Source organism: Dermochelys coriacea, chromosome 20, assembly GCF_009764565.3.
Source record: "Dermochelys coriacea isolate rDerCor1 chromosome 20, rDerCor1.pri.v4, whole genome shotgun sequence".
NCBI classification, from domain to species: domain Eukaryota; kingdom Metazoa; phylum Chordata; order Testudines; family Dermochelyidae; genus Dermochelys; species Dermochelys coriacea.
In genome coordinates, this window is record NC_050087.2 from 3,308,898 (window position 1) to 3,327,116 (window position 18,219).

General features: G+C 61.2%; 1 protein-coding gene across 19 annotated transcripts in view; it reads right to left on the reverse strand.

Moving 5' to 3' along the window:
- Positions 1-274: 274 nt before the first annotated feature.
- R3HDM2 (R3H domain containing 2) overlaps positions 275-18,219 on the reverse strand; it is a 106,096-nt gene continuing 88,151 nt past the window's right edge. For 12 of the 19 annotated variants that reach the window (XM_038378819.2, XM_043506549.1, XM_043506550.1 and 9 more), the window contains 11 exons: positions 15,255-15,344; positions 13,941-14,183; positions 11,877-12,003; positions 10,349-10,587; positions 9,561-9,715; positions 8,733-8,833; positions 5,381-5,550; positions 5,025-5,169; positions 4,084-4,184; positions 2,726-2,810; positions 275-951 (listed from right to left, as the gene is read on the reverse strand). In XM_038378819.2, coding sequence (XP_038234747.1) covers positions 605-951; positions 2,726-2,810; positions 4,084-4,184; positions 5,025-5,169; positions 5,381-5,550; positions 8,733-8,833; positions 9,561-9,715; positions 10,349-10,587; positions 11,877-12,003; positions 13,941-14,183; positions 15,255-15,344 — 1,803 coding nt within the window. In that variant the 3' untranslated portion in view covers positions 275-604. The remainder of the gene's footprint in view (positions 952-2,725; positions 2,811-4,083; positions 4,185-5,024; positions 5,170-5,380; positions 5,551-8,732; positions 8,834-9,560; positions 9,716-10,348; positions 10,588-11,876; positions 12,004-13,940; positions 14,184-15,254; positions 15,345-18,219) is intronic. The other 7 variants (XM_043506544.1, XM_038378810.2, XM_038378817.2 and 4 more) reach the window with 4 other exon arrangements.

Consider the following 18,219-nt stretch of genomic DNA (forward strand, 5'->3'; position numbering starts at 1 on the left):
GCCCCACACGGCCATCCCAACAGGGGGGACTGGGGGGGGCTCGGCCCTACCCTACTAGGTGTCTAGGCCTGCTCCTTGGCCTTGCTGCTGAATGGGGGTGACACCCCTCCTGTGAGCACCCCTCCCCCACTGGTGCCACCCCAGGAGGGGTACAGTGGGGGGGAAGAGGGGGCGGTCCCAGAGATGAGGGGGGCACGTCTCACGTTAACCCCTCGCGTTGGGCACAGAAACCGGAAGCAGCTTTAAAGTGATGGACGATTTTTTTTTTTTTTTATATATTTAAAAACAAAACCAAACCCCTGCCGCCCCCCCCGGATTAAATAGACTGTACAGTGACCAGACCCAGCCAACACCTGCATGTGCAACTGAATGCCGTGCCCGCCATGGCACAATGCGGGACAATACGAGACACGTGTCCGGGGGGGGGGCAGTGGGGGGCACGTTACCGGGGGGCCAGGGGGGAGAAATGTTCTTCCACTCCAAAAAACAAAACAAAACAAAACAAAAAACCCCCAATCATCATCAATTTCTCATCTCTTCATTGTGTCCATATAAATAGAGGCCGGGCGCGCGGCCGGCGGGGGGGGGCCGGGCCGGTGGGGGCCTACTGGGAGCTGGCCCGCTCCAGCACCCGCAGGTCGTAGTTCTTCTTGGCCCCGCGCAGCCGGAAGCGGCTGAGCGAGTTGTTGAGGTGCAGCGAGGCGTTCTGGGCGGCCAGCGGGCTGGGGAACACGGCCACCACGGTGTACAAGGCAGCAAGGTCCGGGTGCCGGCCGTTCTCCGCCGGCCCGTGGTTGTCGCCTGCACCGCCCCCGGCCCCGCGCCGCCCCTGAGTCTCCTTCAGCCACTGGATTTTGGCCCCGGCCATGGCGAGCTGGGTGAAGAGCTTGTCGGCCTCTGTGCGCGTGATGCCCTCGGGCAGGTCCGTCACCTCCAGCACACGGCCCAGCACTGCGGGGAGACAAGGACAGGTCAGCGGCTGGGAACCAGCGACAGCAGGGAGGGAGGGGGTTGGGAGCCAGGACTCCTGGTTTCTCTCCCTGGCTTTGGGAGGGGAGTGGGGTCTACAAGTTAGAGCAGGGGGAGGGGGCAGCCAGGACTCCTGGGTTCTATACCTGGCTCTGGGAGGGAGTAGGGCTTAGAGGTTAGCGTGGGGGGGCTGGGAGCCAGGATGCCTGGGTTTTGCTCTGGGAGGGGAGTGGTCCCTGCTTGAATCCCAGAGGCGGGAGCTGGGAAGTCCCTGCAGTTCATGCCCCAGGGCACCCCCTTCTCCCTGCGGTGGGTGGGCCAATGCATGTCCCATGCAGCCCTGCAGAGCCTGTCCCGGGGCACAGGCTGCTCCCTGGCAGGAGAGTTTGCCTCCCCTCTATCAGCCCACCCTGGAGCCAGACTCGGGCCCGGGGACGTGGATAGGGAGGACTGAGGGGGGGCCAAGCGCTCGGAGCTCCTTGGGGGGCACCTTGGGGAGCATCTCCGGGCAGCACCGCCAGTCCCAGACACTGGTGCCTCCGAACTCAGGGCAAACCCAGCTCCCAGGGGAGGGCAGAGGCAGCTGATGCCGAGGGGCCGTGGTTAAATTCTGACCTGGCCCAGAATTGAACCGCACCCGCCTGTGCCAGCCCCACACAGGTGGCAGAGCCGGGCCGTGCCCAGGCCGTGCCTGCAGGCCGAGCTGCCCGTGCTCTGCATCTGTCAGGGCACAGAGCGTGTCGTGGCCGCGGCTCGGACTCCAGGAGCCAGGCAGGGGTGAGCGGCAGTTCCAGGGCCCCGGCAGACCGAATTCTGTGCTATTATTAAACCAGCGTGTAACAGATCCCCAGGCCCCTCCCTGCTCCGCTGCCCGAGTGAGGGGGTCTCGCTTTAACATGCCTGGGCCCACACTGCTGCAGCTGTTTATCCGGGGCAGGGAAGGGGGGGATTTTAAGCCTCCCCCGAGACCTGTGGCAGACATTGCCTTGCAGCCTGTCCCCATTTAGCAAGCGCTGATTGTGCTCCCCCGGGGGGGCGGCTCAGAGCCCTCCGCCGGCTGCCGAGCCTGGCGTTTGGAGAGAACCCCAGCTGAGCAGCTTCGGCTGGGGGATCTCAAAGCACTTCACAGACGCCACCCCGCTCCTATCTTGGTGGGGAAACAGGCAGAGAGAGGGAGTCAGCGACAGGAACAGCCCACAAGTCTGGACACCAAGCTCTGCTCTAACCACTAGACTTTCCTCCCCGAGCTGGGCACAGAACCTGGCTCCCAGCCCCACCCCCCTACTTTAACCAATAGACCCCACTGCCCCCAAAAAGTGGGGGTAGAACCCAGGAGTCCTGGCTCCCAGCCCCGCCCCATTAGATCACACCCCACAGGGCAGCGTGTGCGTCTCTTGGCACACGCTCCTCCAGCTGCTGGACACAGCTCAGCTGGGGGAGCACAGGGCGCTGCGCTTTGTGCCATGTGTGACAGGGCCCGTGGGGGGCAGAGAGGGAGGCCCGGGGGCCTCTCTGCTGCCACTGCACACTCTCTCTAAGGGGGCTTGCGGGCAGCACTTCGAGGACCATGGGTCTCTCCTCTCTAGTCCCCAGCGGGTCCCGTCCAGGATCGGTCCCTGCTGCCCAGTGACAAGGGCTCAAACGGCCCCCTCGGCAGGTGACTGGCGAGGGAGGCACCTGGGAGGCTGGGCTGGCCGAGGCGTTTGCCAGCCGAGGCCAGGCACGGGTGGGCGTGAGCAGCCCCCGGGTCACTTGCCTACGTCGCTTGTGCCGAGGTCGGTGGACGCTGACTTGAGGGCCTGTCTCTTGCCTCGGTTTCCGTGTTTCATCCCTGTCTGGCCCTGGAAGAGTGAAAACAGAGTCACCCGGAGAAGCCGCCCCGTCCCGCAGAGCCGGCTGGGAGCCCCTTGGCCAGCATGCCCAGAGCACAGAGGTTAGCTCAGCCCCTGGTGCAGCCGAGCGGGGACAGGCAAAGGCCGTTTCCAGCCTGCACTCCCGGGCCAGGGCGCGAGGAAGCAGCTTGCTCCCTGCGCCCATCTCCATCTCGGGGGAGATGCTGCAGGATGCTCGGTGCAGACGTCCAGCTTGGGCGAGGCTGGGGGCAGCGTGACGTTTCAGCCCAAAGACTATTTACATGGGAACTCAGCCGGCCTGCTGTCAGCCCGCTCAGAGATGGGCTGCGGACACTGGGCTAGGGCCCCGATCCTAAGTCTGCAAAGGGCCATGCGCTGGGGTGGGGGGCTCTTTGGGACTGACTCACTATTGTAATTTTTGCCTGGCCGGAGGAAGAGGAAACTGGGGTTCACCCCCCACATTTTGCTTCTTTCTGGGGGGGCAAAGGTGGCTGGGACCCCACTGGCTGGAGTTTGAAGGGGGGGGGTTGTTTGTTGGGCTTTTATACAGGTAGGCAAGAAATTCCGCAGTTTCAAAGCTTGTTCCTTTTCCAAATCCAAATGCCAGATGCTTCCAAGAGACTGAACAGAAGAGGGCAATTACCGAGTGATCCATTCCCTGCCCTCTAGTCCCAGCTTCTGGCCATCAGAGGCTTGGGGGACACAGAGCCTGGGGGTCCATCCCTGACCATCTCGGCTGACATCCACTGATGGACCTGTCTGCCATGAACTTTGAACCCAGTTATACTCTTGGCCTTCACAACATCCCCTGGCAATGAGTTCCACAGGTTAACTGTGTGTGGTGTGCAGGACTTTTTCTCTATGTTTTGAGTTTGGCAAAAACCGTGGTTTTGGTCGACAACCCACCATTAATGACAAACTGGACTCAGGTCTGGCTTCCCCTGTGCAATTCTGGGGGGAAGGGGGAGGGCTACAGCATCAGAGACGCCAGGCCAGTGAGCCCCTGCACCAAGGGTGGGCTAGTGTCGCAGACAGACCCATACTGAGGGAGCAGCTTCCTCTTTGGGAGACCCCCGATCTCTGCATCCCCCAAAGAGGCCTCAAATCCGAACAGGGAAGACCATTCACGAGCCCCCCACTCCTCCACATCTCCAGCCCCAGCAATGCCAATGCTTCCATCCGAAGTCGGGGGCCAGGAGGAGCACTGGCTGTGATGGGGGACCCCAGCCTGCCGCCGGGCTGGCGGATGCACTCCCCCTACCTGGTGCGTGCTGTAGTTGGACTGGCTGGGCAGCAGAGGAGCGGGGCAGATGGAGAGATTGTACTGCAGTGGCTGGCCCAGTAGAGAGTAGCGCCCGTCGCCTGGAAAGCAGAAGCAGAGATTTGGGGGTGCTGGGGCTGGGGGCTGCAGAATCCCACAGGAGATGGTCCTTCCCTCCATGCTCCTGCCAGGGACGTGCACGTCAGCTCGGCCACAGCCATTCCCATGAGCAGGGGGGGCAGCAAGGGGGTGAGGGCTCCTCTCTGGGCACCAGTCTCACTGGCACAGGCCGGAGAGGTGGGGAGGACGTGGCAGTAGCAGGGTGAGTGGTTATATGGGACGCTCGCAGGCCTTGAGTTCGGGTTTTCGAGGCAACCCACACTACGGAAATAACCCATCTGGAGGGTCCTGTAACACCTGGCCAGCAGGCCCCACCCTATGGGGCACGAGGCTCCGCCCCCTGCAACAGTTGGCCCTGCCCGTGGGGCGCCAGGCCTGCCCCCTGCAACAGCTGGCCCCGCCCCATGGGGCGCCAGGCCTGCCCCCTGCAACAGCTGGCCCCGCCCCATGGGGCGCCAGGCTCGCCCCCTGCAACAGCTGGCCCCGCCCCATGGGGCGCCAGGCTCCGCCCCCTGCAACAGCTGGCTGAGAGGCCTCAGCCCCCTGGAGCGCCAAGCTCTACCCAGCGACTGCTTTGCAGGTTCGAAGGTGGCCTCAGCAGGTCAGGGTTCACTCTCTGGCCACCGGCACGCCCCAGGGGACCAAGCCAAGGGCCCACTGTCCGGATGCAAACTCCCACAATGCACCCCGTTAAGACCGCCCCATGCCTTGGGCCCAGGCCCCTCGGAGCTCTAAGCTTGGCCAGTTTCACTGCAGAGGCTCTTCTGGTTCAAAGGCTCCCCCCCCCCCGCACCCCATGTCACTGTCGGCGCCCTTCTCACCTTGTGCTGGGCCCACGGGCCGGGGGAACTGAGTGAGGACCGGGAGTGGGCCGAGCCCTGTGCAGACGCTGTTGAGGCTGGTCACGGGAGACGGCGTCGGGGACTGAGTTGGGGACGTGATGGGGCTGGTTAGCTGGGTGCTGGCCTGGAGACGGGGGAAAGGGTTAGAGGCATGGATCAGGTCCTGCACCCCGTACCCCCAACCCAAGGGGATGTGCTGAGCTGGCTCTCTGAAAGGGGCTGAATCCGACCCCCAGCCCCCCTGGCATTGGGCTAGTGCCTGGGGCCCTCCTCTGCCCCCGGCAGGCTCAGGCCGGGACCCCGCCCAGGCTGCAGTGGGTCCCCCAGCCCTGTACCTGGGCGCTGGTGTCTGGGTTGTACAGGTCCCCCGGCTTCTGCCCCCGCTGGTCGAGGCCATAGTATTTACAGTGGCTCCACTGCACCACGGGAGGGTTCTGCGGGGGCTGGGGGCCGCCGGGCACGTTCAGCTGCATCACGACCACGCCGGGCCCCGACGGAGACACCCCTGCCAAGAGGAGACGGCGGCTGGGACGGGAGCTCCCAGGGTCACAACACTGGGACTGGCACCCCCTGCTCCCAGCCAGGCAAGGGGCGCTCACATCAGAGCCTGGGGAGCTGGGGCTGGGAGCGGCTCCCCAAGCTACAGAAACCTCCATTCGGTGGTGCAGGGGCTTTCTGGGGGGACCATGCATGGCACTAAACCCCAATCCTTCCCTGTGCTGGCACTGCATCTCCATGCCTGGCACTGCACCCAAATCCTTCCCTGTGCCTGGCAATGCATCTCCATGCCTGGCACTGCACCCCAATCCTTCCCTGTGCTGGCACTGCATCTCCATGCCTGGCACTGCACCCCAATCCTTCCCTGTGCCTGGCACTGCACCCCAATCCTTCCCTGTGCCTGGCAATGCATCTCCATGCCTGGCACTGCACCCCAATCCTTCCCTGTGCCTGGCACAGCATCCTCATGCCTGGCACTGCTCCCCAATCCTTCCCTGAGCCTGGCACTGCATCTCCATGCCTGGCACTGCACCCCAATCCTTCCCTGTGCCTGGCACTGTACCCCAATCCTTCCCTGTGCCTGGCACCGCATCTCCATGCCTGGTACTGCACCGCAATCCTTCCCTGTGCCTGGCACTGCACCCCAATCCTTCCCTGAGCCTGGCACTGTATCTCCATGCCTGGCACTGCACCCCAATCCTTCCCTGTGCCTGGCACTGCACCCCAATCCTTCCCTGTGCCTGGCACTGCATCTCCATGCCTGGCACTGCACTACAATTCTTCCCTGTGCTGGCACTGCACCCCAATCCATCCCTGTGCCTGGCACTGCACCCCAATCCATCCCTGTGCCTGGCACTGCATCCTCATGCCTGGCACTTCACTCCAATCCTTCCCTGTGCCTGTCACTGCATCTCCATGCCTGGCAATGCACCCCAATCCTTCCCTGTGCCTGGCACTGCACCCCAATCCTTCCCTGTGCCTGGCACCGCATCTCCATGCCTGGTACTGCACCCTAATCCTTCCCTGTGCCTGGCACTTCACTCCAATCCTTCCCTGTGCCTGGCACTGCATCTCCATGCCTGGCACTGCACCGCAATCCTTCCCTGTGCCTGGCACTGCACCGCAATCCTTCCCTGTGCCTGGCTATGCATCTCCATGCCTGGCACTGCACCCCAATCCTTCCCTATGCCTGGCAATGCATCTCCATGCCTGGCACTGCACCCCAATCCTTCCCTGTGCCTGTCACTGCATCTCCATGCCTGGCACTGCATCCCAATACTTCCCTGTGCCTAGCACTGCACCATATCCCCCTGGTGGCTGGCACTGCACCTCTGACTGGCTTTGCACTCCAATCCTCTCCCTATGCTTAACAATGCATCCCCATGCTCCGCTGTGTCTGGCATGGCACCCCCATCACCCCCGCTGTGCCTGCCCTCAGTGGAAGCCAGGAGCTCCCGGGGCCCCAGCCTGCACTTGGGGGAACCCGTGGGGCTGCGGCGAGGGTGGCAGAGTGGGTGGCTCCAGGGCATGGGGACCCCAGGGAGCGTTCCTTTCCTGTCCTTCCCAGGGGGTCTGACCCAGACCATGCCAGGCTCCCCCAGGGGAAGAAACAGGGAGCTGAGAGCAAAGCAGTGCCTTGGCCTGGCCACCAATGACTCCGCTCCCCCGCACCTCCTTTCTCCCCCCAGCCCCGGCCTTGCTCCTCAGGGGAGGCAGTGCAGCCTAGTGGGAGCAGCGCCTGCTAGTGCCACCTGGAACTGGGCTCTGTGCTCACGTGCTCTCTGCGGCCCGGCCTGGCCGGCTGACCACACTGGGGGTTGCACTGCGCTGGGACGGGACCGGGGCAGCGCCAGGTGGGGCCGTGTTCACCCCCCTTGGTGCTGGCAGGAGGATGAGGGAAATTTACCAGCGTTAAATCCTGCTCCGGCCAATGGGGGAAGGGGCGGGGCGCAGCTCAAGAAAGGCAGCCATAGCTGGGCTGGCACAGCCGCTCTGCTCTGGCCTTGGCCTGGCTGCTGACCCCCAGCCCCCCAGCCAGCTGGAGATGGGAAGGGTGACATCACGGGCCACACAGCTTTTGCAGGGTCACTCCTGACCTAGCTGATCCGTCCTGGCCGCCTGCTCGCAATGCCAGGCAGCCCCAGGGGTTTGGCTAACGCCGGTCGACTACAGAGAGGTGTTGGTGCGAAAACCCTGGCACCCGCCCCTGGGAGCCTAGAGATGCGCTCCCTCGTACCTCCTGTGTACCGGCCTGGCACCTCCCCTAACAGCTGCCTCTCCTGCATGGCCTGCTGCCCCCCAGATATGCACCGGGTGCTCAGTTCAACATCCCCAGCAGCACCAGTGCCCCAAAATGCCCACACCACGCTGCCCAGGCCCAGCGCATGCCAGGAGTCCTGGCTCCCAGCTCCTCTGCGCTAACATCTAGACCCCATGCCCCTCCAAAGCTGGGGAGAGAACCCAGGAGTCCTGGCTCCCAGCCCCCTGCCTGTCACCACCATTTTAAAAGCTTGATTCCAGCCAATTCAAGGCTGTCAAGTCTGAGAACGCTCAGAGCCCGCTGCCATACCTGGTGCCCCCAGCAGATGGCATGCGAGGCCCAGCCAATGCAAGGCTGGGAAGAGCCCCACTGGCTCTGGCTGAAATGCCTGGCTAGCCCACGGGCAGAGGGGCCGGGCCCCTGGGCACCACTCACAGCCACCGCGGGGGAGGCGCAGAGCTGGGCTGTGTGAGCAGAGCAGCCCTGCCCCAGTTCTCCCAGCCAGGAGCCGGGCTCTCTAGGCGAACGAATCGGCCATCCCAGAGTGTCCGAACACTGAGCCGCCTCGTTCTCTCTCTCCAATTTCCCTACAGAGCCCTGGTGGCAGGGCAGCCTGGCCGCCCAGAGTCTCTCCCAGAGCAGGCTTGGCAGCAGGGTTGGCTGCCCCACACGAGGCTATGCCTGGCCCCAGCCCGGCCTTGGCTTGTCTGCTGATGACCATGGGGTGCGTGGAACTGGGCTGAGACCCACCCGACTCAGTTCACAGAAGCCACCAACTGCTTCCGTTGGCCTGGGTCGGAGCGGGTGGCTCAGCTGTGTGTTACCAACCCCCCCAGAGAGCCAGCCCCTCCTGGGCTAAGACGCCAAGGTACTTCCCAGCACCCCAGCAGGGGGCAGGGTAAGCCTGGGAACCGGCGGTCTCTCCTTACCGGAATACTGCTGCTGCATCTGTGGCGGGCTGCAGGGCGAGGGAGACTGGGGCATCTGATACTGCTCGGAGCCGGGAGGCTGCAGGTATCCAACCGAGGGGCTGCCAGGAGGAGAGCGCTGCGGTGAGCTGCATTTCCCCAGACTCCGCCTTTGAGAGGCAGCTTCTCCCCAACCCAGGGGCTGGGCGATTGCACCCGTTTGTGCTGGGGTCACCTCCCCGCACTGCAGACGCACAGGGACTCGGAGCAGCCCTCCCTGTGCTGGCTCCTGGCTCATAGGACTGCTGCAGTGCAGCCGGTTCTGGGGAGGAGCGCCACACTATGGCTGGGAGAAAGGGAACTCTGGCGATGCTGATGCCCTGACTCCTCGGGCAGGGAAGGCCAGCGGGGGGCCCCAGCTGTGAACTCAGGGCTGCTGCTACAAGTAGGAATGGGGTGGAATGGCATGGCCCAACTGGGAAGGAACGGATGGGGGACCCCAGCGCATCACCTGCCCCGCACCGATGTCTGAGGACATCACAGCCTGGGCATGTGGGCGACAGGCCTGCCTTGGAAGGAGCTAAACCCTCTGCTCCTCAGCAGCCGTGCCTAAGACCCTGGAGCAGAAGAGGCTCCAAACACAGCCCCCTACATGCCCCTGGTTATCCCCCACTGCCCAGAATCTTGCCAGCCTAGCTGCAAAGGCCCCCCCCGACCGTGCCTCGCTGATACTCTCCCCTTTGACCAAGGCCAGCTCAGCCAGCAACCACCCACTGCACGGCCCCCCCGCAGGCACCGTGGCCCCTCGCTCTTCGAGCGGAGGTGGGCCGGAGATGCCATTGCCCTTACCTGGTGCCATTCTGCTGGGCCGTGGGGATGACGCTGTAATAGACCGGCATCCCACCGGACTGCAGCCCTCCCTGAACCGACTGGCTGGCGGGCACCAGCACCGGCTGCTGATACGGCTGCTGGACCACCCCCTGCGACTCGTTAGCCACTGGGACCTGTGTCGAGAAGCAGAGGGGAGCCATGGAGAATGGCACTGGAGGAAGTGGCGCTCCCACCCGAGGCGTGACAGGAAGCAAAAGGAGGAACGCGAGGGACTCCACACCAGGCTAGCGGCAGCCTTGCTAGGGAAGGGATGGAAGGCCCATTGCTGGGGATGTGCCGATGGAGAGCCCAGGGTATTGTGGGCTGGGACTGGCTCTGCCCACACCCCCAAGCTCCCAGCGTCACGGCCTTTTGCACCGCGGCCTCTCCCCCTGCCCAGCACGGGGAGGGAGTGACGGGTTCACGCCACCGCCGGGGAACGAGAACACCCGTGGGTGTGAGAAGCAAGGCAGGAGGAGCAGGTTTCTGGGGGACCCCATCTATGCAGCCGGCATTATGTGCCCGGCCTCCGGTTCACACCCCGTGCTCCGGATTATGTCAGGAGCTAGACGAATCTAGCTGCTCCCGCTGTGACTATCAATACCCCGTTACCCTGGAAACTGGCGCGGGGGCAGCGCGCAGACGTTAGGGCTCACACACCGGCCTGGCTTTTGGAAGTACCGGGAGCGACACGCAGGGGGGTTCCCTCGCCCGTGTTGCCCGCAGAGTTATGTCATGTGGCCTCGGAGCGCTACCCCGCTACCCACCTGATACGAGGGCAGTGCCGTGTACTGGACCATCAGGCCTTGCATCTGGCTCCCCATGTTGCCTCTTTGATTGCTGAGGAGGCTGGGGGTCTGGGACGACTGGACTCCCAGCATGCTTTGCATCTGGCTCCCCATGTTGCTCCTCTGATTGCTGAGGAGGCCGGGGGTCTGGGATGGCTGGACTCCCAGCATGCCCTGGTACGTCTGCTGCTGGTTGGACATCATTGGCTGTAAACCTGCTGCGGGACAGGGGCGGGACCGTAAGTGTGTCTCTAGGGTGCTGCGGAACTCCAGTGACGCAGCTGGGGTCCCTTCGTTCACGTTCGGCACCCCCAGCTGCAGCCGGGAAGGCTCTGCAGTGAGGATGCTGCTCGAGCACGACGGACCCCTACGACAGGCACTACAGCGTTTCTACCCTGACCCCAGGGAAAGTTCCAACCCCTCCTCCCCCCGGTCAGTATCCCTCGCTGTTCTCTAGCCTTTTCCATCAGCGCACTTTACAGAGGGAGTCAGTATGATTCTCCCTATTCGACAGATGGGGAAACTGAGGCACAGGGAGGGGCTGCAACTTGCCGACAGACACCCAGCTGGTCAGTGACGGAGCTGGGAATAGAACCCAGGGCTCCTGACTCCCAAGTCCAGTGCTCTTCCCACTAGGTCACACCATCTCTTTCAGTTGGTTTATGCCTGGAAGCAGGAGAGGTTTGAAAAGCTCTTGCCCTCCATGATATCTTGCGGCAGAGAGTCCCGCAGGCTGGATGGAAAAGCTCCAGCTATAAAAATTCAGCCAGTTTTAAGTGTTCTTCTCATGCATTAACAAACAGGGTTTAAAGTTCTTTCCTGCACTCTGGTGGAAAGGTTAAACGCCAGCGGGGGTGGGAGCGGGGAGACGGGGGACACAAGGCTTCCGGGCTGAGACAGAGGGTAGAAACTCCTCCTGGTTTCATAGCCTTAAAGGCCAGATAGGACCATTAGCTTGCCCGTCTGACCTCCTGCATAGCTCACCCTGGACTCCTGTCAAAGCCAAAACATTTAGTCAGACTAACGCATTTCAGCCCCCAGGAAACTAAGCTGTGAGCCCCAGGCTAAGAACAGGGGAGACCCAGTACCACCATCGCCTGAGGCCTGGACATTGCAGGGAACTGGATAGGTGAGACTTGCCAAGAAATCCCAGCAGAGTGCACCCCATACTGCCGGACCCACCCCCAACCCCACCCCCCCTGCCAATCTGAGCTGGGGGGAAATCCCTTCCCAACCCCAAATCTGGCTGGTGGGGGGACCCTGAGGGTGTGAACAAAGCCCACCGGCCTGGCAGCAAGAAAGAGGATTTGCTGTGCCACCGTCTCTAAGCCAGAGAAACATTTTGGAGCAAGTTACGAGTAACCGCGGGGAGTGGGCCTGGGGGGCACAAGCCCTGCACACAGACTATTAACCTGTCATCAGGTGGAAGCAGCTCCAAAAAAGGGCAGATCGCCGCAGACCCCTCCCGCCGCCCAGCCCCGGCCAGCGCCCTGCCCGAGCCCCTTACCAGGCTGCTGTGCTGGCTGCGGGAGCGGCTGAGTGCGCTGGGGGCTGTAGGCCACTGGGTGACTGAGAGGTCTGTATTGCTGGCTGGAGTTCGGATACTGCCCGGGCGGGTAGTAGGAAACCTGAATCTAGCAGAACAAAGAAAGTCTGTGGAGAAATAGAGCTGCTCCGAGCAACAGGTGAGAAAATGGAGCCCCAGGCCTTCCGCCCTCCCCAAACCAGCCAGGACTCACGCTGGGGCTGCTGCGAGAGAGGAATGAGCCCCCGCCCTGCGAGCTCACAAAGCCACCCCCACAGGGCCAGGAACCAGAGCCAGGGCAGCAGCCTGTGGGCATGTGATGGGCATTTGGGGGTGTCTTTGGATTCATGCCAGCACAGCAGGGGAAGGGCAGGGGGACACGGTGATGTAGCAGTCCAGGTTCAGGAGGTCCCAACTCCCACCCATGCCAGGCCCCAATGACAGCAGTGTGGGGCTGTGGAGGAACCCTACCACATGGGGACAAGCTGCAGGATCGGGGCTTTACACGGTTTCTTTATAGATCCCTAGAGGTTAAGGCTAGACAAGACCGTTAGAGCATCAGTGTATAGATCCCAGGCCAGCACGTCACCCAGTTACCCTGTGCGACATGTTCGACTAAAGCATCTTCCAGCCAGGCTGGATTTAGAGCCATCCAGAGGGGGAGACCCGACCGCCCCCCTTGGATGTCACTTCCAAGAGTTCATCACCCGCCCTCTAACCAGCGGGGCCTTTCTACCAACTGGAACGGGGCTGGTTTCACCTTCCAGCCGCCAGTTTGCGTTCCATCTTCCTCCGCTAGGTTCAAGAGCCCAGCAGTACCTGGGATTTTCTCTGACCTGGACGCAGGGATCCCATCACCGCCCCCTCAGATTGCAGCCATCTCTGGGGGAGATGTACTGCACAGCACCAAGCTGGGCAAGAGCGTAGGACAGGAAGTGAAGGAGAATCTCCTTCCCAATGGATGCTGACCAGTGTGTTTTCTTATGCTCCACCCCAATGTCTCTCGTCTTTCATGGGCTAGTCCCACCACCCAATAACAGAGGCCCTGGGACTTCCCCGAAAAAATTCCTGGTTGAACTACGGCTGCTCTTGTAGAAAAACCATCCATGGATCTTGATTTAAAATCGCCAGTGCCAGAGAACCCACCACAGCCCTCGGCCAGTTGTCCCAATGGTTCACTCCCATCACTAGTCAAAATGTCCTATTTCCAGTCTGAATGTGCCTAGCTTCAACTTCCAGCCGCTGAGTCATGTTAGAACTAGATACAAGAGCCCGTCACCAAATTTTTGTTGTCCATGCAAGTACCTGCAGACCTATCTTTAGGGCTTGGCCTATACTCGAAAGTCTGACTGGTTATGGTGCAGTTAGAATTCGCCGGGCAGACACTTTTATTCGGGAGTAAAAGTGGGGGTTTTCCTTAACCCCCTTCCCAAAGGGCATAAACTAAGCCCAGAAAAGGCCCCTCATATTCCGGAGTAAGGCCGAGTCTATGCTTGAAGGTTTTGCCGGCAGAGCTATCCTGGCAAAGCCCACTACGTGTGGATGCAGCGGATAGCGGCAGAACTGAGCTTTAGAGCAATAGGGCTTATTCCAGCCCCGTGAGTGAAATTAGCAATAGTGGCAAAAGCAGGTTTTGCGGGCATAACTGGGTCTACACTGGAGCTTTGCTGGTTAGAAACCACCCCTCATCCCAGCCCTGACCAACTGCAGTGCAGACCTGGCCCGAGAACGTCCCCTGGCCACATTCAGACCGTAATTCCTACTGGTCTAGCCTTCCCGTGCAGACAAGCCCCATGACACCAAGCTCTGTGGGGCAGGGACTGTCTCTTTCTGGGGTGTCTGCAGCGCTGATCCACGAATCAGGCCCCTCTATGTAACTGTAATAGCCCTGGTAGCCAGCGCAAAGGGTGCACGCTGAGTTCCAACGTGGACTAGATGCTCCATTCCCAGGGGCTGCCCCCCCTTCACCCCAACACTTGGCACTGGCCTCCCTCGTGGCTTGTCTTGCCCCAGGCCACCCACACGATCCCAGCCCCTGTTGCTTACTTGCTGGGGAGGCTGCAGGTAGCCCTGGGGTTGCAGGACTTGCTGAGTGGGAGCTGTGTGTCCCGAGGTGGAGTAGCTGGAGGAAGGGATGGGCTGTCCCGGGGACGTCATGATGAATCCCGTCTGCTGAGGATGCTGGGAGATGAGGGGCGGCTGGAACATGGCTGAGGACGGGTCTGGAGCTTCTGTGGAGCCCTGACGGCTGAGGCTGATCTGCCCAAAGGGGGAGCTGAGCTCGTCGGCCTGCGGGCGGAGGGAGAAGAACAGAGCATGGGCACCAGTGTCTCTGGGTCATGCCAACAGTGAGGATGAGAAGCTTCTTCCTCCCACCACTCAGAGCTGCCTCCGGAGAAGCCCACAGTCGTGAGCATGGCGCTTGGGCAGATCACGTTCGCATGGTCAGGAACCTGCCTTCAGGGCTGGAAGCAAGGAGCCGGTGGGTGTGTGGCAGGGATTGGGAGGATGGAGTCACTAAATAAAGGGTAATGTGGTCCCCTTGTCCCCCAGCCCAGCTGGGGAGCATGCTGGGCCAGCCAGCCTTTGCCCCCAAGTTCTTACGGCCTCGGGGCTGCCCTAAAGGGTGGACCCCTCCCCAGATTTTGCCCTGGCGGTCACAGCCCACTCCAGGCTCATGTAGCACACTGCAGAGCCCCCGGGAAGCCTGCAATCCTGCAACCAGAGCTGTTCCCAGCTGAGCACCTGCAAAGATCGCCAGGGACAGGACCGGAGCGAGTGGACGGAGGTGACCGGGCACGGGTCCAGTGCTCCTTGTTCAGTCAGTCAGTATCTTAATAGGCAGCTCCTGCGGCTGCTTTGGGAATCCGGACATCAGGCATTTGTAAAATGACCCCCAAATGCTGGTGCAGCCCCTCCGTCCTCTTTCCCTTGCTGTCAGCTTGAGCCCCGTCTGCTCACTGCTGCGTAAGGGAACGCGGTCCCCCACTCCTAGCACGTAGTGCTCTGCCTTTCCCAGCACACCCTGCGGATAGCTCCAGGAGATGAATGGGCCACAGCACAACCACCGAAGGCCAGGATCCCGGGGCCATAGCACTGGGCGATGGAACGTGGGGTGAGCATGCTCAGTCCGGCACCGGCTGGGAGTCCACACCTGCTTCTCAAGGCGGGTTTAACACAAGCCACCGGGGCTACTGCCTGCACCCCCACAGCAGCCCTGCCCCTCCGCCCACCTGCCCTGGCGCTAGCCCCCACCTGGAAAGTTGGGCCCTGCAGAACAGCCCGGGTTAGCAAAGCTCACACAACATAGACACGGCACACACGGGACAGACACGGGCGAGAACAGGCAACGGGTTATACCATGTTGTACTGCTGGGGCGGAGACACGGGCAGGAGGACCTGGGGACAGGAGCTGGCAGAGTATTGAACAGGCTGCAGAGCTGGGACCGGCTGAGACCAGCGGAGAAGGGGAGAGAAGAGAGGTTTGGGGGGAGGAAGGGAGAGAAAGAAGGAAGGGCAAGGTTAGTTATCCGAGCTCATTCCAGACACACAGAGGCGCGAGGAGAAGGACAGGGCTGCAGAGGTCAGAGAGCGGGCTGCTCTGGGGAGCTGGGGAAGACTGTCTCTGTGGGGGGCTGGAAGGGAGTGGGGAAAAGAGGAACCGGGGGGGGGAGCTCTCACCCCCTTACACAAACGCTGACACTTTCTGCTCCTTCAGAAACTCCTCCCCCATGCAGGCACCTTTGCTGGGCACAGAGGGGCAGAGATCCCGCACTCCTCTCATGTCATCCCTGGGGTTTCCCCCCACTGCCTCCCACCCCCATTTTAGCCTTTCAGGGACTGTTCAGCTGCCTGACGGCTCTTAGTCTTGGGCAGATTTTTCTCATCACTGACCGCACTGTAGTTTAACGCTGCTAACTCCATGTGATCCAACCTGCCATGAGATCAGCTACAAACCCATGAGAATTGAAACCCTGGGAAGTGCCATGTTCTTCCCATTCAGCTCCTGGTTCCAAGCTTTTCAGGGCCAAGATTCTCCTGTAATCACAGGACTCCAGGAGCTGAGGCTTTAGCCGAGACATGTGACGACATGGCAACACTGCATCTCCAAAGCCTTTGCCAACACCCCGTGGCTCACACCCAAACTCCCACCAGATCTCGGACAAAGCAACGGGGAAATCAACCACCTCTGGAGAGAACTGGCCATTGGGGGGGAGCAGGGCTGGAGCAGGGCTCCCCCCACCTTTTGGGGCAGCTGGAGCAATTCAGTACCCCAAGGCCCCTGCCATTCCAAGCCACATCTGCTGCCTTCCATTCAGTTGTGCCGTGGAACTCGGACAGCTCTGAACCCCAGCCTGGCACCATGTTACCCCTGGTGAGTTATAGCTGCCGGGGGTGCGAGGGGTTTGTGGAAGCGGTGGGTGAAGTTGCTCTGCTTGGCCTCTGTGGTTCTGCTGAGCTGCTTTCTCAAGGGATTCTCGCTGGGGGGTTAACACCCACCCCCCAACCCGCAGACAAACTCTACCTGCAAGCCTTGGATCAATGGCGACTCCCCCTGGATAAGGGCAAGGTCAGGAGGGGAGCCAGCCACACAACACGCAGACAGTCTCCACCCTTGTCTACACCTAGGGGTTTCATTCGCACTGAGTTTTGGCAGACGAACTGTCCGGAGGAGGCTATAGGCACTGACTGCATACACACTGTCAACTGGGTTCTGATTCAATCCGGATCAGCCCATCTACATGGCTAGGACTATGTGTGGAGTAAGCGCATGGCATTCTGGGTGGGTATCCCACGGTGCTTTGCTTCGTTGCGGAGCTCTGTGCCTTATGGGATATGGAGTGGAAGTCAGGCAGAAGGGACTGGAGCTCTGGGATCTGGGGTGAAGGCAAACGGCTGCTGGGCGTGTTACGCTGGGGCCCAGTAACGGTCCCTGGCCGGGGCCTCTCATCACAGCGCCCAGCAGCGCGTGTTGTGCTGATGCCAGTTTGCTCAGCACCCCAGATCTTCGACTCACAGACTCTAAGGTTGGAAGGGACCATCCTGATCAGCTAGTCTGGCCTCCTTCACGTTGCAGGCCACAAAATCTTGCCCACCCACTCCTGTAATAGCCCCTAGCCTCCGGCTGAGCCACTGACGTCCTCAGATCATGGTACAGAGACTCCACCAGTGACACTAGTTTAAACCTGCAAGTGACCCTTGCCCCATGCTGCAGAAGAAGGTGAAACCTCCCCAGGATCTCTGCCAACCTGACCTGGGAGGAAATTCCTTCCCGACCCCAAATACAGCGACCAATTAGACCCTGAGCACGTGGGCAAGACCCAGCAGACAGACCCCTGGGAAAGAATTCTCTGTCGTAACTCAGCGCCCTCCGCAGTCACATACCATCGTAGGCAGTCCCATCACACCATCCCCTCCATAGACTAACCAAGCTCAAGCTGAAAAGGAGTACTTGTGGCACCTTAGAGACTAACAAATTTATTAGAGCATAAGCTTTCGTGAGCTACAGCTCACTTCATCGGATGCATTTTCAAGCTCAAGCTGGAAGCCAGTTAGGGTTTCTGACCCCATTGCTCCCCTGGCTAGGCTGTTCCAGAGGGTCACTCCGCTGACGGTTAGAAACCTTCCCCTAATTTCAAGCCTACATTTGTTGCTGGCCAGTTTCTATCTATTTGTTCTGGTCTTACAAGCAGCTTCCGGCTCGTGCCCTCCTGCCGCTCCCCAGTGCACGAGTTCCACTGGCTCTTCAGAAATTAGCAAGTTCCCAACCCTCCTAGGGGCAGAGAGGCCTCGAGGAGCTGGGGCTGGGCTGTACTAGAGCAGCGTCCACCTCCAGATGGAAGACAAGGAGTCTCTAATGGTCAACCCTGGTGTTCACAGGATGCTTCCACGCCCTCAAACCTCATTGCTTGGGAGCCCCTTCTATCTCCAGCTGCCCCCGGGCTACCCCATCTGCCCCTTCCCAGAGCAGCTCCCTAGCAGCCCTGGGGACAAAGGCTGGTGGTAACACACTTTAGCTCGTTGCTGTGGCTGCAGGGAATCGGAGCTGACACAGTGAGGGAGGAGCACGGAGGTCACTGGGGAGGGCCCCATCTTGATTTTTAGCTGGGTGGAAAGGCAAACATGGAGCTTCCCACAATCCCCTGCAACAAAACCTTGGGACTTGGTCCCAAGAGAGGTTACAATTCCCACAAGACTTCCTGCCGCTGAGTAGACACCAACAAGCTTTCCGATCAGCACCAGTCCCCCTGGGGGAGCTGCACCAGCACAGACGACATGTCGCTTGGCCTATGTCCGGCCATTCCTCTGAGCCGATCCACACGCT